The sequence below is a fragment of the Scatophagus argus genome, chromosome 9, assembly GCF_020382885.2.
Source record: "Scatophagus argus isolate fScaArg1 chromosome 9, fScaArg1.pri, whole genome shotgun sequence".
NCBI lineage: Eukaryota > Metazoa > Chordata > Actinopteri > Scatophagidae > Scatophagus > Scatophagus argus.
This window is the reverse complement of record NC_058501.1, coordinates 26,151,462-26,177,138: the sequence shown is the minus strand read 5'-3', so window position 1 is coordinate 26,177,138 and position 25,677 is coordinate 26,151,462. Positions and strand designations below refer to the sequence as shown.

At 44.8% G+C, this 25,677-nt stretch overlaps 2 protein-coding genes across 8 annotated transcripts; one reads left to right on the top strand and one right to left on the bottom strand.

Moving 5' to 3' along the window:
• Positions 1–9,873: 9,873 nt before the first annotated feature.
• Positions 9,874–22,870, top strand: cmtm6 (CKLF-like MARVEL transmembrane domain containing 6). Of its 2 annotated transcripts, none has more exons than XM_046399450.1 (5): positions 9,874–10,033; positions 11,208–11,331; positions 18,290–18,466; positions 21,658–21,756; positions 21,925–22,870. In XM_046399450.1, exons 2-5 carry the CDS (start codon positions 11,215–11,217, stop codon positions 22,099–22,101), a joined length of 570 nt encoding a protein of 189 aa, XP_046255406.1. In that variant the 5' UTR covers positions 9,874–10,033; positions 11,208–11,214; the 3' UTR covers positions 22,102–22,870. The 2 variants fall into 2 exon arrangements, with proteins under 2 accessions (XP_046255406.1, XP_046255407.1); XM_046399451.1 differs by lacking the exon at positions 9,874–10,033 and adding an exon at positions 10,096–10,359.
• LOC124064746 lies at positions 17,964–21,043 on the bottom strand. 6 transcript variants are annotated; one of them, XR_006844316.1, is made up of 4 exons: positions 20,530–21,043; positions 19,218–19,900; positions 19,102–19,110; positions 17,964–18,574 (listed from the first exon to the last, which is right to left on the bottom strand). XR_006844316.1 is itself a non-coding variant. In XM_046399449.1 (2 exons), the coding sequence occupies exons 1-2, from the start codon at positions 20,887–20,889 to the stop codon at positions 19,520–19,522; spliced, it is 741 nt and encodes a 246-aa protein (XP_046255405.1). In that variant the 5' UTR covers positions 20,890–21,043; the 3' UTR covers positions 17,964–19,519. The 6 variants fall into 6 exon arrangements, 1 of the variants encoding a protein (XP_046255405.1); XR_006844318.1 differs by having other exon boundaries at positions 19,396–19,900; XR_006844314.1 differs by having other exon boundaries at positions 17,964–19,110.
• Positions 22,871–25,677: the final 2,807 nt, after the last annotated feature.

Here is a 25,677-nt window from a genome sequence, read left to right as displayed (position 1 = left end):
CTCCTCACCCACACAAACACCACTCAGGACTACAGCCCATTTATTTACTGTGCAATATATTTATATTCTGTACATCTACAAAAGTACTATTTATTACAAATACTCTCTGTGCAATAATAATTACATATGTAGGCCTGTGAATATTCTCATTCATCCAGGTCATGGTTATCTCAAGGAAATTCAATCGAAAGCAACTGGACTTAGATATTTGTCTTTGAAGACGTTTCACCTCTCATCCAAGAGGCTTCATCAGTTCCTGCTCGCTTGACTAGGCTGGGACTAGTCCAACTAGCTGGTGTGGAGATCCAGGTATTTAACCTCTGTAGAGGCATTCACATGGCCAGTGGTGTCATAGGCTCGTTTAATGCCCCATTGTGCCAAACGACAGTCGTTGAGAGACAGTTGTTGGGGGTGGTGAAGTTGGTTTCGACTTCGTTAATGCTCTATTGTGTTGTAACGACAGTCGTTAGAGTCACCTGGGGTCCTTTGTAAATGGCAGTTCTTAGAAGCTAAGTTGTTGAATCTTCTGGGAAGGGATGAAAGGGCAGCATTGTAAATTGGAGATAGGTGGTGTCGGAGACCTCCTCCTCTGTTGAGAGATGGTTTTTCTAATTTCACATAGATGGCTTCTTTTACTCCTCTTTCAAACCATCTATCCTCTCTGTCCAAGATGTGAACATTGTTATCCTCAAAGGAGTGAGTTTTCTCCTTCAGGTGTAGGTAGACGGCAGAATCTAGGCCTGAGGAGTTGGGCCTCCTGTGCTGATACATGCGCTTGTGTAGTGGTTGTTTTGTCTCCCCAATGTAGAGGTCTTTGCATTCCTCATTGCATTGGACAGCATACACCAGATTGCTTTTCTGAGTGTGTGGTGTTCTGTCTTTGGGATGTACTAGTCTCTGTCTGAGTGTGTTGCTGGGTTTGAAATACACAGGGATACGGTGCTTGTTGAAGATCCTCCTGAGTTTTTCTGATACCCCGGATACATATGGGATGACTATGTTATTTCTTTTGTCCTGTTTTTCCTCCTCAACCACCTTGGTGGTGTTCTTCCTGGAACCAGCTGCAGTTTTTACAAAGGTCCAACTGGGATAACCACACGTTTTGAGGGCATCCCTCAGGTGTTTGTGTTCTTCCCCTTGGGCCTCCGAGCTGGTGGGTACCTTATCAGCTCTGTGTTGCAGGGTTCTGATAACACCAAGTTTGTGTTCCAAAGGGTGGTGTGAGTCGAAAAGGAGATATTGGTCTGTGTGTGTGGGTTTCCTGTATACCCCAATGTGGAGGCTCCTGTCCTTTTCTATGTGGACGTCACATTCTAGGAAGGGCAAACTATTATCTTTGACATCTTCTCTGGTGAACTTGATGTTCCTGTCCACTGAGTTGATATGTTCAGTAAAGGCTTGCACTTCTTGCATTTTGATTTTGACCCATGTGTCATCCACATATCTGAACCAGTGGCTCGGTGTTGCTCCTTCAAAGGAGTTCAGGGCCTTGCGTTCCACTTCCTCCATGTATAAATTGGCCACAATGGGAGATACTGGTGAACCCATGGCACAGCCATGTTTCTGTCTGTAAAATTTGCCATTGAACTGGAAATATGTGGTGTTTAGGCACAAATCCAGAAGTTGGCATATGTGTTCTGGTCTGAGTTTTGTTCTGTCCTGGAGAGAGTCGTCCTGTGTAAGTCGCTCTCTTACTGTTTCCAAAGCTCACACCACCCTTTGGAAAACAAACTTGGTGTTATCAGAACCCTGCAACACAGAGCTGATAAGGTACCCACCAGCTCGGAGGCCCAAGGGGATCAGCGGTTAGGGTGTCGGACCCGTAACCGGTGGATCGCTGGTTCGATTCCCCGTACCGGTGTCCATGGCTGAGGTACCCTTGAGCAAGGTACCTAACCCCCACTGCTCCCCGGGCGCTGCACGCGGTCGCCCACTGCCCCGGGTTTGCTGTGTGTGTGTGCACGTCACTTGGGTGGGTTAAATGCAGAGCACGAATTTCGTTGGAGTGAGTTCCCTCCAATGACAAAATATGTCACTTTCATCTTTCATCTTTCATCTTTCACCTGCGGGATGCCCTCAAAACGTGTGGTTATCCCAGTTGGACCTTTGTAAAAACTGCAGCTGGTTCCAGGAAGAACACCACCAAGGTGGTTGAGGAGGAAAAACAGGACAAAAGAAATAACATAGTCATCCCATATGTATCTGGGGTATCAGAAAAACTCAGGAGGATCTTCAGCAAGCACCGTATCCCTGTGTATTTCAAACCCAGCAACACACTCAGACAGAGACTAGTACATCCCAAAGACAGAACACCACACACTCAGAAAAGCAATCTGGTGTATGCTGTCCAATGCAATGAGGAATGCAAAGACCTCTACATTGGGGAGACAAAACAACCACTACACAAGCGCATGTATCAGCACAGGAGGCCCAACTCCTCAGGCCTAGATTCTGCCGTCTACCTACACCTGAAGGAGAAAACTCACTCCTTTGAGGATAACAATGTTCACATCTTGGACAGAGAGGATAGATGGTTTGAAAGAGGAGTAAAAGAAGCCATCTATGTGAAATTAGAAAAACCATCTCTCAACAGGGGAGGAGGTCTGCGACACCACCTATCTCCAATTTACAATGCTGCCCTTTCATCCCTTCCCAGGAGATTCAACAATTTAGCTTCTAAGAACTGCCATTCACAAAGGACCCCATGTGACTCTAACGACTGTCGTTATAGCACAATAGAGCATTAACGAAGTCGAAACCAACTTCACCATCCCCAATGACTGTCTCTCAACGACTGTCGTTTGGCACAATGGGGCACTAAACGAGCCTATGACACCACTGGTCATGTGAATGCCTCCACAGAGGTTAAATACCTGAATCTCCACACCAGCTAGTTGGACTAGTCCCAGCCTAGTCAAGCGAGCAGGAACTGATGAAGCCTCTTGGATGAGAGGTGAAACGTCTTCAAAGACAAATATCTAAGTCCAGTTGCTTTCGATTGAATTTCCTTGAGATAATTACATATGTATATAAGCTGACTGACTTTTTATACAAAATACCTCATTTTTCAAGTACTTTTTACTGCATATTTATTGTGTGTATATATTATATTTTTACTTTTTTTCTTTTAAAAAGAATATGTCGGTAATTCCTGCTATGCTTGAGCCACTGTACCGAAATTTCGTTTGTGATGAAAATCCAAATGACAAATAAAGAAAGTCTAAGTCTAAGTCTAAGTTAAAGAGTCTGATTACATCCTTCACCTGGTGCTCACGGAGAAAGAAAAAACTAAACTTGTTGTAAACATCAGCTCCAACATGTGTGGTTCAGAGCAGCTAAATCTTCACATCTGACTGAAGTACAAACGTTCCCAGCCTGCTCCTGATCACAGCCTCATCGACATCGATGATAACCTCCACCCTCACAGGAAACCATTTCTGCTGGGTCAGGAAGAAGCAAGCATATCTCCACCTCTACAACCTCCCCCCATTATCCCATCAGCACCACTTGGGCTCATCTGATTAACTCTGAGCATTGCGAGGCTGCGGTATCCAGTCGCCTCCAACCACCACTAATGTTCTCCACAGGAGGAAGATACAGATAAGGTTGGGTAAAAATAGCCTCCACACCACCGGCTCAGGTTACAGGAGATGGATGACGAAGAACGTTAAAAGTTCAAGTTATACATGAGACACAGTGAAGAATAAACTTGAATTTCCTTCGGGATCAATAAAGTATCTATCTATCTAAACACTACTGCATGTAAGAATCATAAATGTGGGCTCTGCGTGAACTCATGAGTGTTTAAGACAGGTTGGCCTTTTAGGATGAAAATCAAGTCATGTCTCATGACAGTTTATTCATTGTGGATCAGGTTATAGATGGATTATTGATTAGGTTCAAATACAGCAAACACGCAGAGTTCAGGTCATACTATGTTGTTCAGTTATTTATACATGGATTCCATTTCTGTCATCTTCTGTGATTCATACATGAGCACTGAGATGCTAATGAGCTGAGTGCAGCTATGAGAACAGGATGAAGACAACTGTCATGATGACGACTTACAGACACAGCTGACAGTTTCGTCAGAGAGAGGTGAGAGGAGGATCAGCAACAAGTTCAGAGCCATTCTGGATAATCCAGTTCACCCTCTGCAGGACAAGCTGTGGCAACTAGGCAGCTCAATCAGCTCTTTCGATGCTCATCTGTGTCCACTGCAATCGCACAGTTCAACATCAGTGGAGACCACAGACTGACAACATCATCAGCCTACTGTCAGCGCCCAGTCGAAATACACTGTGTGTCCTGAACTCTCTGAACAGATTTTCTGTGTGGGTTCAGGCTGGTAAAATCCAAGATTAATTAAAGTCGAATTCAGCTTCAGCTCTGTGACAGATGAGACAAACCACTTTCTCTGTCTTTCAGTCCACTGAGGTAACAGTTGATCCATTTTGACTCAGTAGTTTTAGACTGAATGTCATCTGCTCACAGTGAAAGTATTGTAATGGAACAATAAAATATAATCAGTGCATTTCAGTTTCATTTAACTCACCCAAGCAAATCACAACTTTACAGTCTATGCAGTGAGGAGAGAAAACTCAGAACAGACGAGTCACAGACCGAGCATGTACAGAAGAGACCATCAGAACATCACAGAAGCTCGCAGTTTACAATGAGAAACGTTCCAATATATGAAATGTGTGTGTGAAGCCCAGCATTAATGAACCTTGATTCTTCATCATCTGCGTGGCTCCTCCTGGTCCGTGTAAGCTGAAGACCACAGCAGATATAATGTTGCTATAAGAGTCCAGCAGGTGGAACCTGGGAGGAGGTGGAGCATCTCATGGAGCTCAGCTGAAGCTACACACAGCAACTGAGACTCTCTTCACCCTGACACCTCTAGGCCACGGCTGCCCCGTGGCCTAGAGGGCAGCCGTGGCCTAGAGGTTGGAGAAGCGGGTTGTGATCGGAGGGTCACCGGTTCGATTCCCCCACTGGACGGGCAGGAAAAATTTGGGTGTGGTGGAGTGATTAATGCGATAAAATACTCCCCCCCTCCATTAGCCGGCTGATGTGCCCTTGAGCAAGGCACTTAACCCCCCAATATGCTCCCGGGTGCTTGATGCTGCCCACTGCTCCTGTGTGTGTTTCACTGCATGTAATTTGCCGGGTGTTGCATGTGTGTGTTCAACTAAGGATGGGTCAAATGCAGAAGACGAATTCAGTGTGTGTATGTAAAAATATATATACTGTCAATAAAGTGATTCTTCTTCTTCTTCTTCTTCTTCTTCACACAGACCCACATGTGATGCAGAGTTTGTGTCCTGGTGATCAAACACGGTACTGCAGCTAAAAACTGCCCTTCAGCCCAGAAACCACGCTGCTCCATCAGAGACATAAATCCACAGAATGGTCAGTTCCTCCTCTCTGCATTATAACACTGTTGTGTATCTGTTAACCTTTCCAGAGCCTAATAAATTTCATTTTTCAACGAAAGTGGTGTCCTGTTAAGTAAAATCTGTTGATGAGAGCAGGAGAGCACAGGATGGGCTCTTCTGAGCTCCTTTCTGTCCTGCTGGCTGTTTTAATCATCAGATTCTATCAGATCCTCATGTGTTTGGAGTCCGGCTGTCCTGGGAGATCCAGGACCTCCAAACAAGTTCTTGAGCTCACACAAACAGCCTGTTTTCAGGCTTTTTTAAAGAGCGGATTCATCTGAAGGAGGAGGAGGATTTTCATCTTCATCCTTCAGTTTATCACAGACATTCAGCATCAACACATCTGGACACTCAGGGTTTTCATTTGGACATGAACTGAAGCTGACAGAATGAATTCAACGGCTCTCCCTACACTACAGTACCCATGATCCTCAGCAGCTGTTGCTATAGAAACAGCTCTAAAACTACAGCAGACGGAACGTTGTGATGTGCCTCTCTCACTAACTCAGCTTCTTCCCTGGAGTCCATGTGCTTTCTTGTCTCTCAGGTTCCCACGGATCGTGGTTGGACCTCCAGTTGTGATCCTGCTTGATTACCACCTATTATTTCTACAGTATTACTACTACTACTATCATTATTGTCCATCCATCCATCCATCCATTTTCTATACCGCTTATCCGTCAGGGTCGCAGGGGAGCTGCAGCCTATCCCAGCTGACTACGGACGAGAGGCGGGGTTCACCCTGGACTGGTCGCCAGTCAATCGCAGGGCCAACACACAAAGACAGACAACCACACACTCTCACACTCACACCTAGGGGGCAATGTAGAGCAGCCAATTAACCTAATGTGTGGGAGGAAGCCGGAGAACCCGGAGAAAACCCACACGGGCACAGGGAGAACATGCAAACTCCACATAGAAGGGCCCAGACCGGGATTCGAACGTGGAACCCTCTTGCTATGAGGCGACAGTGCTAACCACTGCACCACCGTGCAGTACTTTTTTATAGTTCCAGTGCTCTGTCATTATTGCCTTTGTTTCACTGTCTGCATGTTTTGAACATTCACTCTTTGGCAAGTATGAAGGAGTCAAAGTGGGATGATTTTTTTGGCCCAAAAGGCAGCTGGTGGTTCCTGTACAAACTGCTCATTGAAAAGCAGCAGACCTCCAGTGGAGGGTTGTACATGGAGCAATAGCTACGAACAGATACAGAGCACACCTGGACCCTAACCTGGTGGAAAAATGTTAATTTTACCAACAAACTGAGACCCTGAACAGCTCAGTTCAGTGCCCCCCACTGACCCCACTGTGTAATCTTTTAAAGAGATGGTTTCACTCGCCGCTCATCCTTCCATCACGCTTTAGTTTCCACAAGTACACATAAAACACACGCAGACACGAGACTGTGGAGTGACGAGTGTGGGTGCGTTTGGTCACCGGAAAAACTCCAGTGTGTGGCAGAAATAGATTTCTGCTCACAAATTTTGTTTTATTAATGAAGTGACACAGATCTCCTGGACAAATTCTGACCTTCAAACAGCAGTGAAGCACTGGTCCTCACACACACACACACACACACACACAGCTCGACTGTACGTGTTATTTTAGGACAGAAAAAGGAAATAAAAATCCTCAAGGAGCCTGATATCAGAGAAATGAAAAACTGCCACAATATGTGAGGTCAGGTTACACACACACACACACCCTGTGAGAGTATTACTGCAAACAGGGTGCTCTCAAGTACTTCAGTAAAGGTACTTACTTACAACTAACCTTTTGAAGGAGTTTATTTAACTGAAGGAGAAGAATTTTGAAGGAACATCTTATCGGAAACATCCAGAAACACCTGGACTGAACAGGAAGTGAAGCTGACACACTGAAGCAGTGCACAGAAACATACGTTAACATACCAACACCATAAATTCATTTAAACCTTCAGGATTCCATGACATCCTCAGTCGGACCACAGAGAGTCCAATAATCAATAAAACATTGTGTTTCTGATACCCTTCAGTTCATAAACACAAGGCATCCTTTTCATTTCAAACACATTATAATCTACACTCCAATAAAATCAAACCTTCAGCCTAACCTGCAGGAATGTGAGCACTCAGAGCAGCCGTGATGTATGGAGAGCAGCAGTGGATCCATGTGACAACATGATGGTGAAATGATGATGATGAGGTGATGAAGCTGTGTCAGAAACAAATGGCTTTTTCTTACCTTCTCACGGGCACAAGAAGAAGAAGAAGAAGAAGCTCCAGAGTGACAAAAGCATCAGAAAGTTCCCAGTTTCAGCTCAGCTGGACTGAACTGAGATCAGCTTCACACTGACGGACACTCAGCTTCATCCTCCTCCTTCTCTGACTGCTGGAGAGCCTTTACAGCCGCCAACCGCCTCTCGCAGCTTTTTGATGGGGGAAGCCTCTCTCACATACTCACACACACACACACACACACACACACACACACACCACACCACGGAGAGGAGGAGCAGAAGGAGGAGGAGGAGAGAAGAGTGGGCTGCAGCGCCTCCTGCAGCCCAGCCACAGGAAGCACAGGTCATGGAGGAGTGTTGGAGGAGGAGCTTTCTTCCACCTATCACCCACCCAAAAACTGTACAATTTACTGAGCATTCAGGACAGAAATTCACAAACATTTTAAAATAGACTTTTAAATTTTTAAATAGACTTTTTAATTTAATCTCTACATGATGATTTTTAAAACTCTTTCACTGCAGCCCTACAGACTGAGAAACACTAAATCATTTTCACAAGGCAGATAAGGCCTGTGGTCCGACAGCAGAGTTTTAATTCATCTTTTTTCTGATATAAAATAAAAATATAAAATACTGACAACTTACATTAAAATATTCATGTCCCAAGATGTCCTCCATTTTGATCATGATACTTTTGTGCTTTGCATTTACTTGCAGAATATTTCAACACTGTGTTACACAGTATTACTACTTTTACTGAAGTAAATGACTTCAGTACTTCTTACACCACTGGAAATATAATGGTAATAGTGTTGTGGTAGTACTTTACAGAGCTCAGAGTAAGTTATGAGTTATGATAATGTACATATGGGGTATGAAGACAAGGTGTGAATGTGTATTTAAATTCCACTTGAACACATCCAGGTGTCCAAGTTTCTAGGTGGTATACAATGGCAACACATTTAAACTCAGCCATGTGGCTTTAGAGCGAGTCAAGTGCTCCAAAATAACATCACCACACCGGAAGTTGTTTTTTGTTTTTGTTTCATTTCAGAATAAAAGCATGTAGTTAATCGGTCATGAGTGGCTGAGTAGGAGAGAAACATGAAAACTACAGGAACAGTGAAGTACCAAAGACACATGGCAAAACATTTACTGTGTTTGGGAACAAGTGTGCCTTAACCAGTGGTGGAAAGCACCCACAGTGCATCTATTCAAATAATCTACTTGTGTGTAAATGGGAGGTACTTGTACTTTGCTTGGTTGTGTGCATTTTCTGCTTATGTCGGCTGCTACCCCACAACCACTTTAAGGGGAAATATTCCACTTTTTCCTTCACCTAATTTAATAGTTACTGTTTAAACAATCCAGTCTCTCACTGAAAAGGCCAGAAGGAAAATGAGAAAAAGTTAATTCAGTTCAATTCAATTTATTCATGAAGCACCAAATCACAACATATGTTTTATGACACTTTCCAAACAGAGAAGGTCTTCAAAACAGAGAGATCCAACATTTTGCCATGAGCAAACAAATGGCCACAGTGGAGAGAAAAACTGCTTTTAAAAGGCAGAAAAATTGGAGCAGACACGGACTCAATGTGGGTGGCCATCATAACATTAGCAGCACAACGTAAGCAAGCTAAACTTGTTTTTCTTCTCTCCCATTAATCATGTGAAGACCCCTCAGATTTATTTGGTGACTGTTTCGAGGGACCTGAACCCTCAGCTTGGGAACCACTGGACTAAACTTACTGTGTGCTCGGACACTGAAGCTTCAAGATGAACTGTCTGATAAAGTCACATATCGATGAGTACTTTTACTTCACCCTGTGCCATTGGTGGAGGAAGCACGCAGATCCAGTAAAAGTTCCAGTACTACGATGCAGAAAAACACTATTACTAGTTGGATGAAAAGTACACAAGTATCAAAGTAAAAATACCCGCTCTGCAGTAGAATGTCCCTGTTCTTCGTAACCTCAACTCAATACCAACTGTTGAGTTTGTATTTGTTTTGCGAGTCCTTGTTTTGTTTCTTCAGTTTGACCTTTATTGCTGAAGAATAAAACTGTCGACTGTCGAACTGTGGCACACATCTGACTTGTCTTCATATAATTTCCTTTTGGAAATGACGATGATAAACAAGTTTACCAAGCAGTGAAAACTTCCCCCATCGTGGAGTGCACTTTTAATATGAAGGGTTTAGCCGGAAGTTTAGCTTTTCCCGCCCGACTTCACAGAATATAAGAAAGCGGAGTAAATGCGGAAGTGTTTCGCTGAAGTTAGTTTAGCAGCAGGAAACAAAGCGACAAGTTAAAGTTTAACGTCACAACTGGAAGGTTTCTTTTTTTTTATTGTGTGTGGAAGACACCTGAACGGTGAGTTCATTAATGAAGCCTTGACCTTTTATGGTGTTTTCACTGTGCACTAACTTCCTGTTTTAGCGGGCAAGTTTAGCAGATTTTAGTCCACCATTGAAGACTGTGGCCAAGCCCGTGAGACTCTGCTGCGGAGGAAAAACAACACGCCAGACTCCATTTAAAGTTCAGTTTTCTTTTTAACGTAGTTTGTATAGAAAAACGACGTTTTAAACTCGGAATTAAGTCTCTCAACATTTAACAAACGATCCTTTCTCCGGAAGCTGTCACAAACATCCAGCAACGTCTGTTGAATTCAGTGCCATCTTTAGGACTGAATTCAAATGGTAAATTATTCCATTTGTTCGAAGTTTTTCCACCAAAATGTGAAGCGGTACACGGCGGAGAGTGGTTTAAGGGCTTTGTGAATGATGGCATATCGCTAACATAAAGTGGCAGATGAAGTATAGGGACTCTAATAGAACACGCCTCCGTTTACGGCAAAGGCGCACGTCCCGTCCTGCAGTGCTCCTGTATTGGTCTGACAGATCAGAATTATCAAACACCAAAACATTTAGACTAAGTTTGGTGTTTCATAGAAATCGGCTTTCAAAAACGAAACGGTGTCCAATTCCGTTTTATCACAGAATAATTTACTGTCAGCAGTGCTGACCGTGTGCACCTGCACGCTGCCTACCTGCTTGCTCGGTTTCACTTTCACTTATAGTGAGATTGTCGTAAATGTGACCCTAAAAATAAACGGCACTCTTGGATTCATCTGCTGACTGTTTTCTCCATGAATCCACTGATTGATTGCTTTGTCAAACTTATATAATAACTTATATTAACAGTGAGACATGTGGTCCCACTGAGCCAGAGGACAAAGTGACTCCTTCACAGAGTTTGTTCAGTCCAAAGCTAACATGATCACAAACACACTGAGAGGAAAAGCAGCAAAGCTTCACATCCAGCAGACTCTTGATGCGTTTGTGTGTTTGTCAGTGACTGCGTTGTTTCCTCTCTTCAGACGCTTTGTCCTTTCTGCACGTTTCTGTGTTGACTTTAGTCTGAGGTCAGCTGCTGTTCTGACCCTTACAGCCTGACTTCTGACACGAACGAGCACTTCGTTCTGCATCTCGTTCTGTTCGTTCCCGCTGAGATCCTGTCAGACTGTAATTCTCATTTCTCTGTTCAGCTCCATCATGGACACCACTGAAGTTTACTCCCCGACAACGGCGCCCAACCCCAAGTCGTCCTGCTTCATCATCCCATCAGAGAATCTGGAGATGAGCCGTTTTGTGATCAAAGTGTTTGAACTGGTGAGTTCAGGGATCCTGAAACCTTCTGATTTCTGACTGCTCAGCTAACTCGTCATCCCTGTGGGTCCTGCCGTCAGCGTCAGGCTGCAGCTGATCTGAGCTCAGTGAATCAACAGGATGAAGACTAATTTAAATAAGGGTAGATTTAGTTCACTGATTTGTGATTTTCCTTAATTACGCACTTGCAGCCTGATCATAGCCAGGCAGCTTCAGTTTCACACGTCAAACACAGAGGCAAAGAAAAGCCTTCGGCTGACATAAAAACCAGAATCAGCTGACAACAAATAAGATCTGAGAAGTCAGAGTGTAGCAGGAATTTGTACATTTGTAATTTGTTTTTTTAGCTGATATGTTGTTTAAGTTAGTTCTAATATCACTACACAGAAGAACAACAGGCAGATGTTGACAGTAGACACTGGGTTTGTCACTGGGTTTGTCAGAGGATGCAGTTCAACATGTAGATCTGGATGGAGAGAAACCTGCAGAAAGATACAGAGAGAGAAAGAAAGGGAGGGAGAGACACAAAACTACGAGGACAACTGGACACACACTTAGTGACAGAAAATAATGAATTATATGTTGATCTGATGAGGGGAGAGGAAGAAGAGGAGAGGAGGTGGGGGAGTAGAGAGGGTGGTGGTGTTGAGGAGGTGGGGGAGTAGAGATGGAGGTGGTGTTGAGGAGGTGCTGCATTCTGGATCAGCTGCAGGCTATTAATGGAGTAATTTGGACATCCTGACAATAGTGAGTTGCAGTAGTCCGGCCTAGAAGTAACAAAAGCATGGCCAAGTTTTTCAGCATCACTCTGAGAGAGGACACTCCTAATCTTAGCGATATTACGCAGGTGAAAGAAGGCGGTCTTTGAGGTCTGTTTAATGTGATGGATAAATGACACGTCCTGATCGAAGATAACGCAGAGGTTCCTCTCAGTCGTACTGGGGGCCAAAGTAATGCCGTCCAGAGAGAGAATATTATCAGCCATTCTAGTTCTGAGATGTTTGGGGCCAAAAACAATGACCTCAGTTTTGTCTGAGTTTAATAATAAAAAACTGGAGGTCATCCAGTCCTTTATGTCCTTAAGACATGCCTGGAGTCTGGCTAACAGCTCTGCTTCTTCAGGCTTTTAGGATAAGTACAGCTGAGTGTCATCAGCGTAACAATGAAAGTTTATGCCATGTTTCTCAATAATATTTCCTAGAGGGAGCATGTATAAGGTGAACAGGATTGGCCCAAGCGCTAAACCCTGTGGAACACCGAAGTTAACCCGTATATGTGAAGAGGAAACATCATTAACATGAACAAAGTGAAATCTATCTGTTAAACATGATTTAAACCAGCCTGTTGCTGTCCCTGTGATCCTTGTCTCATGTTCTAATCTGTGTGATAAAATGCTGTGATCTACAGTGTCAAAGGCAGCACTGAGATTCAGCAAAACGAGTATGGAGACAAGCCCGCGGTCTGATGCCATGAGGAGGTCATTTGTGACTTTAACCAGTGCTGTTTCTGTGCTGTGATGGGCTCTGAAACCAGACTGAAACACTTCAAACAGACTGTTTCTGTGTAGGTGATCAGTTAACTGACTTGCAACCACTCTTTCAAGTATTTTAGACAAAAACGGGAGGTTTGATATCGGCCTATAGTTTGCTAAGATGTCTGGGTCAAGTGAAGGTTTTTTTAAGTAAATGTCTGATAACAGCAGTTTTAAACACCTGTGGTACATAACCTGTTGTTAAAGACAAGTTGATCTGATCTAAGAAGGAAACGCCAATCAAGGGAAAGACGTCCTTGAGGAGCTTAGTTGGGATGGGGTCTAAGAGATATGTAGTTGGGTTAGATTTGTTAATGCTGGAGGTCAGCTCAGGGAGGTCTATGGGCAGGAAGCTGTCCAGAGGTGGAGTAGGATTAAAAGAGGTTTCTGGAAGTATATCGGCTATTCTGGGGAGATCTTTATTGATTTTTTTCTCTAATGTTAGTGATTTTATTGGTGAAGAAACTCATGAAGTCTTCACTACTAAGAGCTGCAGGAATACAAGGCTCAACAGAGCTGTGGCTCTTTGTCAGCCTGGCTACAGTGTTAAAGAGAAAACACGGATTGCTCTTGTTTTGCTCTATTAATGTTGAATAATAAGCTGTTCTGGCTTCACGAAGGGCTGTGGTATTTGCTCCGGTTCTGGGGCCGGCAGTCATCAGAAATCATCAGTAAGTTGTTTCCTTGTTTGGAGCTTCAATGTGGTTCTGACTGAAGGTTCTGTCAGCTCATCTAAAGGTTCTTCAGGGAGATGAGTGACATTTAAAGCAGCAGCAGAACCTTTCTTAGTGAGTGGAAGATGGTGAGGACAAATCCTCTGCTGGTCCTCCTGGTGACTACGTGTTTTTTCAGATGGAGAACATTACTGTCGTCCTCCCTGCAGGAAATAAAGCGTCACCGAGCTTCTCTTCATCTTCTGTGCGTTTCATCTGTTATCTCTTGTGATTGATAATTTTGATTCTTTCCTCGTTCTCACACTCTGTGATTTCTGTCTTTATTTAAATGAAGGAAATTGGACTTCGTCCAGCCATTCATCTTATTTACCTCACTATTCAGCCTTTTAGCCTCACTAAAAGTTAAGCTAACTGGCTAGCCTAGCTAGCTTGTTACCATACAGAGACATGGAGATAACATCACACAAATAAAAACTTGGCAGCCATCATCATCATTCACTGGCTGAATACAACATGAGTCAGTTAATTGTCTGAATGTCCTCAACATGAACACGAAATGACAAAACAATACAAGCGTCACCTGGTTTACACCACAAACAGACTGGTCTCGGATCAGTTTGTGGCTTACACAGACTGGTCTGGGACCCGTCAGACCAGAGTCAGCTGTGCTGTCAGGCTGTTGAAACATGCTTTACATTTCTGCTTCCTCATGGAGTGTGGGACTGTGAGGCAAACTGGATATCGGACTGAAAACTTTGTTTCCTGTGTGTCCTGCTGCACATGCTCAGTCATGCTTCTCCTCACTCAGCCTGCTTACACAGATCAGTTTGTTTCGGACACAAACCGTCCACACTTGTCTCAGAGCAGAGCTGCAACTAATGATGATGACCTATCAGTCCATCTTCTAAGTTTCTTTGATTAAATCAGTTCATTGTAAGACAAACATAGAACAGAGACTGGATTTGTCTGACCAACAGTCCATAAACAATTAACTAAGTTATTAACTCACTGACTGTTTCAGCTCTAAAATGTGGCATTAGTCCTTAAAAAGCTTCTGCCAGTATGAGTTCTTGGCTGTGTGAAACTGATTTCAGTTTCTTACAACACATTTTTCATTAAGATTAAAATAAGTGTTTTCTTGGAGTCCAGTTTTTTTTTTTGGTTTTTTTTTACCTTCATGTGTTGGTCCTTGATGATTCATGGTGGTTGTTTTCTGCATGAAGCAGCACTGTGGACTGATGACAACACAAATATCACACCATCCATCAGCCTGGAGGAGAGTGTAAAGGGAGTTGTGATATTTTTATTAGCGCATCATTTCGTCTCTCAGTACTGTCTCACTTTCTGTCTGTGTCTCCAGCTCTGAGCTCATTGGTTCTGAACTAAATGTTTTAGCAACACCTCACAGGTAGTTTCATGTCAAACAGCTGCTCGCCGCACAGACAGGAGGACACGGTGAATCTGTTGGGGACTATTTTCAGTGGCGGATGAATCCACGTTTCGTACTGTTGTGTGTGTGTGAGTCAGTGTGTGTGTTCAGGAAGCTGCAGAGTGGATGTGAAAGTACTGCTGAGCTGTCGTTTGCAGATCTCGGAGCTGCTGACCTTGTGCTGTTGCAACAGTCGACAGATGGTGGGTGGGGTCAGGTGGGGGCTGCGTCCGGCCTGCGCGCCGCGGCTTCACTGAACGCAGCTCAAAAAGAGGATGTGAATGGGAGGAAGGATATTCTGCCATCTGTCCTGAGTGACAGTATTGATGTCCTTTACTGCAGTAAAAGTACTAATACCACAGTGTGAAAAAAACCCCACCAGTAAAAGTCCTGCATCTGAAACTACATCTGAGCTGTAGTGAACAGGCCTGTCACAATAACAAATTTTGCTGGACGATAAATTGTCAAAGAAATTATCACGGTAAACCATAATATTGCCATTTGTGACACGTATGTTCCCCCAGGCAATTTGTACTGGCTGTCAAATGTTTGCAGCATTTTTTGGAATGTCGGCTTTTCAGCGATATTAAAGGGCAACATCTCTTTATGGATTAGGCGAACCACACTGTCTGTGAGTGCGCACCATGTTGCACTGCCCTGTTTGTGTTTTGTTTGTCGATTAAACACCCCAGTGATTTTGGACTGTCGGGAAGACGGAGGCGGCCCATCTGTTCCAACTGGGAAAACTGGAAAAATGGTTATGTTTTAGGTGCAGATGCATGTTTGTTGTATTGGCGCGTTTAGTTGCTACTGTTTTACAACAAACGCGACATACCTGCTCGCGCAGGTTAAGTGGTTCACCGCAGTCATTCGGTTTGAATCCAAAACGATCCCACACTGCAGCTGTCGCGTTCAGCTTTGAAACCAGTTCCATCTGTTTTATTCCAAATCTCAACTCGTGTTTGGGGGGGCTTGGGGGCTCTCGTGCAACGCTCTGTGGTACGAGAGCCAGCGGCGGGCACGTGACCGACACGAGAGTTCACTCCTCATTACGCTAAGCTAACAGGAGGGGTCAGTGGAGACCGACGCACCGGGGTGAAGCCTTTGGTCCTCCAGTCTCTTTGGTACAGAGAGAGGGAGACACGAGGAAAACAAACAAGCATGCAAATGGAAATTATCGCAGCCAGCAAATTTATCGAGCTCATTTTAATTTATCATGCGATTAACTAATTTATTGCTTATCGCGACAGGCCTAGTAGTGAACGTATGTAAGTACTGTAATTGAAAAGTAAAGTAGTAGTTGTGGTGCGGTAACGTGTCCAGGGCTCAACAGTAAGGCAGCCTAGCCTGCCCGGGGAAACTAAAATCCACCTCAGGCCACTAAATCTACCTGCTCACTCCCCCAATCCGACAGAAACCGGATTTAGCACCTTGTTTTTCTTGTGGTGCTGCTGATGGACGTAGGAGTGAGCCATCTCACTTTCCTCTCATCTCTGTGGAGAGCCGCACACGCTCAGTACCGATCGGGCGCTGCTGAGAAAATGGCAGTGGGTGAAGACGCTTACGAGGTGAAGAGCAAACTAACGTTTCGGTTACCGTGGAAACAGCAGCTGGGTGGAGCCGGATCCTGCTTTAACTCCATGAAGCGGAGAGACTCTATGACAGCAGTTAGCGAAACTGATTCATATGAGCTTCTTCAGCAGGTGGATCAGCTCCTCTTCTCACCTGGACAGTCAGAGTCTCTCTGTGTTGGACATGACAGCTGCTGGCCGTCAGTGTTTCTCTGTTCTGTCCTGTGCTGAAACAAAGCACATCTCACTCGTGTTTCTTCACATATGATCTCTTCCTGACTTTGTACTTCCTCAGCGGTGAAATGATCCGAAATTGTGGGTGAAGTTCAACTCTGTTGAGAAAGAGGCTTTAGATGATTAAATTAGTAATGAATAATGTTTGATCCAAGTGTGAAGATGGGAATCTTTTCTCCTGATCTTCCAGCACGGAGGCAGAGTACAGCTTCTCTCTTTAAATGCGTTTCTCCCATCAGCACGAGGCCTCAGGATTACATACAGGCAAGCAATGCTGACCCTGATGCATCATGGGACCTCCTGCTTCAGGTGTGTCAGGATTAGGGTTAGGAATAACTGCTCCAGTAAGAAGTACCGCTGCGGTACGAACACTCGGATGATGTGAGACTTCCTTTAGTTCTGTGGTTGGGGGTTTGTCTCTGACTGAAGGAAACTGACGTTCCCACTATAAAAGTCGGTGTTGCTGTGGGAACACAGTGTGGAGTTTAGCACACGACCAGAGAAAACTACCTTAATGTTCCACGCGGCCGCATGTTGTCTGTACGTGTCGTGTTAATAAGGCATCGGAAGCTCAGAGGACTGCGACCTGTTCCAGCTCTGGGTTTCTGTTGGTTCGGTCCGCTGGAGGAGAACCGTCAGATGCGAGGCTCGTTTCTGACAACGTCACACTCATCACGTGGTTGTGTGCAGAGTAACTGAAGCTGTCATATGAAAGTAGTGGAGTCTGAGGTACAGAACCTCCCTCTGAGACAGACATGTCAAACTGGTCCACAGGAGGGCCGGTGTGGCTGCAGGTTTTCTCTCCAACCAAGTAGCAGCACACCAGACTTGACTCATTTAATCAACTGATCTCCGTCTTCAGACAGTTGATTGGTCAAACGGTGTGCTCTTGGTTAGTTGGAACAAAAACCTGCAGCCACACCGGCCCTCCTGTGGACCAGTTTGACATATGTGCTCTGAGAGGTAGTGCAGTACAGGTAGAAAGACAGATGGTAAAGGTACTTCAGTGAGGGTGTAAACTGCAGCTGCTCAGACTGACTCATGTGTCAGTTGTGCCTTTATTCTGTATCAGTCAGCCTGTGGGGGGGGGGGGGTCTGCCTCCCACTTCCTGTTGACTCAGCTCAGTGTGGTTAAGACACACCCGGGACACCCACACTGTGTGTGCGTCTGTGATAAAACACAGAGAACCAACAGCTGAGTTTTTATACTGGATTTATTGCTCAGGTTGGAACAGTTACAGACACTCTGAAGGTCCCACTCTGGTGCTGGTCCTGAATGACAGGCTTCCTTATGGAACTGAACTCAGGATCTTATGGTTTTATGTAGCATCTCAGCCATTCAGCCACAGCACTTGCATTGTGAGTGGTACACACACTGTGTACATGGTTTTCTGGATGACTCTTCTTCCCGATTGGTTGTCACATTCACCGCGATGTTTCTCGTCTGTCTGACTTTGTCTTATTGCCTCCTGACTTCCTGGTGAGATGACATGATTGACTGATGTTTTCTGTCCCTCACCAGGTGCTGTCCTTCATGGCCTTCATCCTGGAGGAGGTGATCTCCAGCTGCGCCAGCTGCTCCGCTCTCTACTTCTTTGAGTTTGTCAGCTGCACAGCCTTCCTCTTCACCCTGCTGCTCCTCATCCTCCTCTCCACCCCGCTGCACACGAGGGTGGGCATCAGCTGCTGGCCCAGCCTGGTAAGAGGATCACCTGCACCCCTCGTTACTCTCACTCTCTTCCTCCTCTGAGCCAGCACCTGGTTAGCTTAGCATAAAGACTGGGGGACGCTGCTGGTCCCAAACGCACTGTAGGACAGCAAGCAATGACTGTTTTCATCTTCAGCTAATCACTCAGTTTACTGTGATACGACACAGAAAAGGTGCACATCATCAGAGAAGCTCAAACCACACAATATTTTACATTTTCACCTAAAAATTAACTCAAACATTGAATCAATTATCAGAACAGCAGCTCCAGGCCAAAGGTAACAGAATACACCCATCACCATCAGTCACACGCGAACACACACATGTTAAAGTGCTGAAGTTTTCCTCAGTATCGACGTAATAATGCAGACAGCTGAGGGGGCTTTCATGGCAATAATCAACACGTGATGCATTATGGGAAATTCTAACTGTTCACATTGAGGACACAAGCAGCACATTCACACCGAATCTTTATTACACCGGTTTCACAGCTGGATCCAGTTTGCCTTATAAAAATACTTGTTAGAAAATAGAAAAGCGTTCTTGAAACATGCTGAAGCTGCAGTGTGTGCTGTGCTCCAGTCGGAACTGCAGTGTGCTGAAATGCTGCACCTTATTCAGCTCACCTTCAAGACCTACAGGGACAACAGAAAGACAAAGCTGATCAGCACTGAGGACAGACTTCAGTGGAACAAAGAATGTGCCGGCCTGGACATCCCAGCCGTGATCACCGGCCGCTTACTGTAACTGACGGCAGGTCAGCTGTCCCTCTTCTACTGGATCCTGCACCAGGGGAAGACTGTTGACTACATTAAAGGGTTCGGTCTAGTCCTGCTCTGTTTGGAATGTGTCCTGAGACAACTAATTATGCTGAGCTGACTTTCCGACCAGCGTCTCATGGTGGAACAAGAACCACTGACCTGCTCCAGTCAGGATGCTGTCCACTGTGGAGTCCAGCAGGGAGGTGGAGCATCCACCCGATGCGGTTCGGACATCTCTGTGAACGACAGTCCAGTAAAACCAGTGGCAGTAAGCAGCTGGACTTCATGGAAGCACGTCTCTGAGGTGAGGCGAGGACTTCCACGTTCCAGAGTGTCCACCACGACAGCTCCACTTCACCCTCATCTGCGCACCCGAGTGGAAAACCTGCTTGTCCACTACAGGCTGCCCACATGTCTGACACATCCTGAACAGCTCCATGAGGTTGCGGTTGTAAACCACAGTGCAGTCCTCGTCCATGTCCTCATCGGACTCCTCAGAGGTCACAACGGAGCTGAGCCCTGGTTCTGAGGGGAAGCTGTGGTCCAGAGGGTCGAGCGACACCACGACGCAGAAGCTTTCCTGTGATGCTCCTGCTGCCTCAGCGGGAGGAGGAGGAGGAGGAGGAGGCGGCTGGGAGGAGGTGCCTGCAGCTCCACAGATCACCTGACATGGAAAACAGAGAGCAGGTGGACTGATGCTCTGCTGAAAATAAAGTTCATTCAACAGGCAGAGACAAGCAGCTCAGTCTCCCTTTTATAGTCAGCAGATTCTGTCAGGTAAACATTCACTGCAGTAAGCAGGTAGTGCAAAGTGATGCATGTACACATGCAGTACAGCTGTGAAGTACTCAAATATTTGTGTGTGCATTTCATTCAGGACTTCTAGCTGATAATCAAACTTCTACCTACAGTCACATTTTGACGGCAGGACTTGAACTGATCCAATACTGATATTGAGCTGCGCTGATCGCAGACATTTTGGCTTCCTGTTTGTCTTGAATGTTTTGTTGTATTTGTATGAATTATAATGTCACATATCAAATCTGTTTGCACCACTTCGACGTAACTGTCATTTAACACGTTTCTGGTGAACGATTATAATTTAATAACAGATGAGGAAATTTCTGTGTCTTTATCAGTTAGTTAGTTTTACAAAGTCAGGAAAGCTAAGTGCAGCTGAAGGCAGGAGGCCCCACAGTGGAGGCCCCCAGCTCGCTGAAGCCGCCCCTGAGCGGCGGGCCTTCACGTGCTGTTACCGACGATAACAGAAGAACAACCGTCGGTCATACTCACCTGCGTTCTTCCTCTCTTGGCAGCCGGCGAGGCCGAGCCGGAGCTGCCGGCCTCTCCGCGCTGTCTCCCGGGGAACACTGACGGCACAGCGCCGCTCTTCAGCATCGGCTTGGGCGCAGTGTTGAGTATTCTGGCTCGGAAGTCCTCCTCGTAGTCGTCGGGTTTGAAGTGCAGGCTGCACACCCGCACGCCGCTGTACTTGGAGACCGGCGTGTTCTCGTCTAATCGGGGGTTCTGTATGGCTTTCAGCCACGTCCTGCAGCGCTGCGGGTCTCTGGTCGGCAGACCATGAAACACGACCCCCATCGACTTGGCCTCGTTGTAACCCTTACAACCCGGAACACAACACCTCCACGGCATCGTCCGAACGGGCGTGACAAACGTCTTCCGCTGACTGTGAGCGGCCCACAACACGCGATGAACCTGCACACAGCCGGAACAGCCAGCGCCACTGCTCTTCTTCTACTGCCGGAGTTCCCAGAAGTCTGCTCGTTGTGAGAGCAATGCTGCCTCCTACAGGCAGCAGTTGCTCTTACACTTTGTCCTAAGAGGAGCGCAAATCCGTTTAAAATGCTCTTGTACACACAAGTTTCAGACCCTTTTAAGAAGAAAATAAATGCTTTTAAGAGAAAAATAAGAAACCAGGTGTAAAAATGACAATACAATTCAAATTGTCCCCTGGGGACAAATAATGTGTTTTGATCGAGGGATCAAGTAACTTTTATTGTCATACCAGCTCACATTTACATGTTTATGGTGCGAAGTTAGGACGCAATAAGTAGAATATAAAAAAATAGGAAATGAAAAGTTGGATAAAATAGAAATATAAGCTAAGTGAAAATAGAATATATAAGCTAAATACAAATACAGTATAAAGCTAAACCTTTGAAAAAAAGAAATAAACAAAGAAGCCAGAATTGAGTTGAATATGCTGCAGTATGGAGGGCTTTTGTGACAAACAAGACCTCCATGTTCATCAGTGAGTTTTTGAGCTGCTGGTGGATTATATTCTGCTGGGACAGAGCCAGGCTAGGAGGGGAATCAGCATCTTCTCCCTCATGTTAGACTTTCACACTGGTGTGATCATCTCCTCCTCCTCCTCCTCCTCCTCCTCCTCCCCCCCCACAGGACTTTGTGTACACTTGTGGCATCGCTCTGTTGTTCTTCGTCGCCTCCATCATTTTTGCATCAGACAACAGCAGTACAACTATGGAGAGAAGTGCTGTGGTAAGAAAACTTCATCATACTGTCACTACTGTCCTTCTCCTCCCCTCTGTCTCCTCCTTTCCTTACCTGACCTTCCTACCTACTGTTGTTTTCCGTCTCCTTTCCTACTCAATCATAAGTTGCCTGCCTGAACGATGCCGTTAATGTGTTCGTCCTCTCCTCCTCCAGGCATTCGGCTTCCTGGCGACGGTGATGTTTGTTGTGGACGTCATTTTGTTTGTGAAGAACCGAGGATTTCCCTTTAAGAAAGACAGGATGCCAGAGTCCAGTAATGGTGGCCCAGTGGCGGTGAAGGCTGAACCAGAGATGGAGAAGCTCAACGTGCCGGACAGCGGGGCACAATAAGTCTGTTTAATGCTCATATATATGTGTTTCATGCACTGCACTCAGAGGTCACATTATTTTACGCACTATTCCTTTAACATGGTGTCAGGAGGTGGAGCTGATGTCCATTTTTCAAGTCATTTTAAATCCTGTTGTTTCCCACCGCTGAGGACGCTCTGTGTTGCGATTATCAGTATAATCAGTTGGCCATAATGAATCGATCACATCACAGAGCGTCCATCAGCAGGTGTGTTCCGTGTTTGATTGGACAGAATGGGCTGCAGGTGTTCCTCCTGATTAAAATTGTAAAACCAACAGACACTAAAACCACAGAACTGCTCTTAAACAACTCAATGAGCAGGGAATTTCTTTTCTTTTTTACTGAATGTTATGACATTTTTGGACAAAGTTTGCCTAATTTGACAATTCAAATCAACGAGAGTTCAAAGGTTTGAGTTCCAGAACGTTTTCTTATAAATCGGTGGTCCCCCTGAGGGGTCGGGACACATCCTTCACAAGTCAGTTTGAGGGAGTAGAAAAACACATTACTGTCACACAAAATAATGTTTTTATTAAACAAAGGTTGTCTGGACACCATTCTTCTTTTCTACGCAGGCCCTGAATGCCTCGTTAAAGTTCAGATTCAGACCCAGAAATGTTTTAAGTTTGAGCCGAAACAAATCAACTTCGCTCAGCCAAGCAAATTCGTGAATGTCTGCCGCAAAAACTACGTGAACAGCCTCCAACAGAAACAACAAGTCATCTTTGATTAAATGTTGTGATTTTTGTTGTTCGTAGTCTTGTTGAAGGACAAACTCGTCAGTTTTATCTTGGACCCTTTCCACAGAAAGCGTGACCATTTGTCCAGCAGGTGGAGCTCTTTGACACACAGTTGACCTGTGTGAACTTCACTTCCTGCTGCTGCTCCTCAGCTCAACTTTGATGAATCAAGATGTTTTCGAGATGTTTTCTCTGTTGAGGGGCAGTTTTTTCCCAAACATTCCGCACACAGACTTCGATAAAGCCTTTCCCATGAGCCTTTGTCGGAAGCGCTCGACGTGTTCTCACTCCCAGCTCGTCAAAGATGGCAGCCTCTCACCTGCCGGGTCCACCATCAGGATAACTAAAATAAATCTGCACCTTCCAGATAGACTTTCAAAATAAAGGTGGTGGCACACAATTCACAAGTTACAAGTTTGGATTGGATAATATTGTCACCGTCAGGCTGGGTTCAGGCACAGAGAGTTTGTGCTTCCTTATTAACGTCTGTCACCGGGCCCCAGACGGGACCTGGACTCTGGTCCCCCGAGTGCTCCTGCACGAGACGGGATGACGGCCTGCTGCGGTATGTGACGTGTGGGAGTGAGAACAGGTGATGCGCTGTGATCAGGTGATAAACGTGTGCTCGGTCATGTGACCTCCCTGTTAACCAATCACTTTATTAAAAGATTAAAGATTAAAGTGACATATTTTGTCATTGGAGGGAACTCACTCCAACGAAATTTGTTCTCTGCATTTAACCCACCCAAGTGACGTGCACACACACACAGCAAACCCGGGGCAGTGGGCGACCGCGTGCAGCGCCCGGGGAGCAGTGGGGGTTAGGTACCTTGCTCAAGGGTACCTCAGCCATGGACACCGGGACGGGGAATCGAACCAGCGATCCACCGGTTACGGGTCCGACACCCTAACCGCTGATCCACGACTGCCCCTTTATTGTTATGTTTGAAGCCTGAGCATTTTATATTATTCAACTTTTGCAAGGTTTAGTTTACTGTGTTTGACTTTCATCCTGTTTGATCCACACACACTCGGTTTGTGTATTTTTTTCAGTCTGTGCACCAAAGTTTCTGTTCTGCTTGATCTTTGTGATTTTAAAATCTAGTGTTTTATGAAGAAAGTTGTGCTGTTTGATGAGGCATCAAAACCTTTTGGAAGTGAATGATTGTATGAGGAGAAAGTAATCAGCCGGATTTACTGTGATGCATCAAAATATTTTAAAGCAGTTCTTTGCTGACCCACAACATTTGAATTCGTTTGAGGCTTTACTCTCATGAAAGAAGGAGTGAAGATTCACAAACTGTTCGATGTAGGATCATAAGGGAGTCATACATATAATATTAGAATAATATTTGGATGGAACTGCCAGCATAACCTCCTGAGCAATTAAAACTCTCTCCAGCCTCTAAACATGAGTTGCATTAAAACATTTTTAAAGGATGATTTTTCTTTATTGTAATTCTTATGCCCAGAAAATGAAGCGGACTGCAAGTTAAAAACAAGAACTCTGTGTATGACTTTCCAAATGTTTAACAGTGAAATGTATTTTGTTCCCTCCTTTGATGAGTGGTCTCATATTTCTGCTTTTTTTCTTGTGTTCAAATGCATAACTTTCAGGAGACAAAATAAATTTAAAATGTGACAGGAACAGTTCACAGAAATCAAATAAGACAGGAATTAAACAACCGCATCGAACCAATCACAACATGTAAAGTAAAGAAGCTGCCACCCAAAAGACGTTTCTGTCGGTGAGGGTTTGAAGATGAGAAAAGACATGAAATAATCTGTAAAACAGAAACTAAAACCACTCAGATTTTATTCAAACACTTACTGATGGAAATTTGGAGGATTTTGATCTTTCATTCCATAAATTTTAGCACTTTTTCCTGTTCCTCTGACATGTCCTCCATTTTTGACTTTCATACAGTGTAATTATAATCAATCACCGAATAAACTGGAAAATTTATTAAAAATGAGAAATATTTTCTTATTGATGTTCGAACAATTGAGAAATCTGTTCTTAGATGATTGATGTTTGTGTAAGTTGAACTGTACGTTTCCATGATGCCTGTAAACACATAAAACACAAACTGATTGCACAGTGAAGATTTCAGTCTGTCTGCAGTGTCGCATGTGCAATCATCATTTTATCGTTCTGTCATGCAATAAATTTTCAAGCAGTAAATGTTTTGGTAACCACACATCAGTTTGAAACTCTTGTTTTCTGTGTGTTTTCGGTGTATAATGAGATGTTAAGTTAAAAACCATCCCTTGTCCAGTGGACGTGAGTGCTGGTTTCCCTGCAGAGACCCTCCACCTGTGACGGTACGCAGCACGTGAGGGCAGGACTGCGACCTGCGTATGTCAGACGTTATTTTGTCGTAACAGCCATCTCTCCGTCTCTTCTGGAACAGCGCCCCCTGGATTGTAGCGTTTTATGGAAACTTGGAAGGAACCATATTTAAATGTTAATAAAATAGAAAATGAAATTCTAAAGTGGCATTATAATATTCCATGTATGAATGTGATTTTTGGGTGAAATTCTTATCCCACCCCACAGTGGACGACACTGTAATGTTAAAATGCATTGCAAACAACATTTATGCAAATCTATAGAAATTTAAACAGTTAAGTCACCTGGTTCAAGTCTGTCTGTTTCCTCCCCTTTAGAGAGCCGAACGGCTGCTTCATTTCCTCATTCATTCATTCAGTCACGTTTCAGCGAGGACCAGCAGAGTTTTCCAGGCCTTTGCCCTGCTTCTGTTGGCTGAGTAGAAGTCAAACGTCACTTTCCTCAGCTCCGATTAATGAAACAGA

Excerpts from the sequence above, each read along its gene's own strand:
- cmtm6 (XM_046399450.1), top strand. The coding sequence starts at position 11,215 with ATGGACACCACTGAAGTTTACTCCCCGACAACGGCGCCCAACCCCAAG. Across the intron at positions 18,467-21,657 it reads TCAGCTGCTGGCCCAGCCTG|GACTTTGTGTACACTTGTGG; the intron begins GTAAGAGGATCA and ends CCCCCCCCACAG. Across the intron at positions 21,757-21,924 it reads CTATGGAGAGAAGTGCTGTG|GCATTCGGCTTCCTGGCGAC; the intron begins GTAAGAAAACTT and ends CTCCTCCTCCAG.
- LOC124064746 (XM_046399449.1), bottom strand. The coding sequence starts at position 20,889 with ATGCCGTGGAGGTGTTGTGTTCCGGGTTGTAAGGGTTACAACGAGGCC. Across the intron at positions 19,901-20,529 it reads CCAAGAGAGGAAGAACGCAG|GTGATCTGTGGAGCTGCAGG; the intron begins GTGAGTATGACC and ends TTTCCATGTCAG.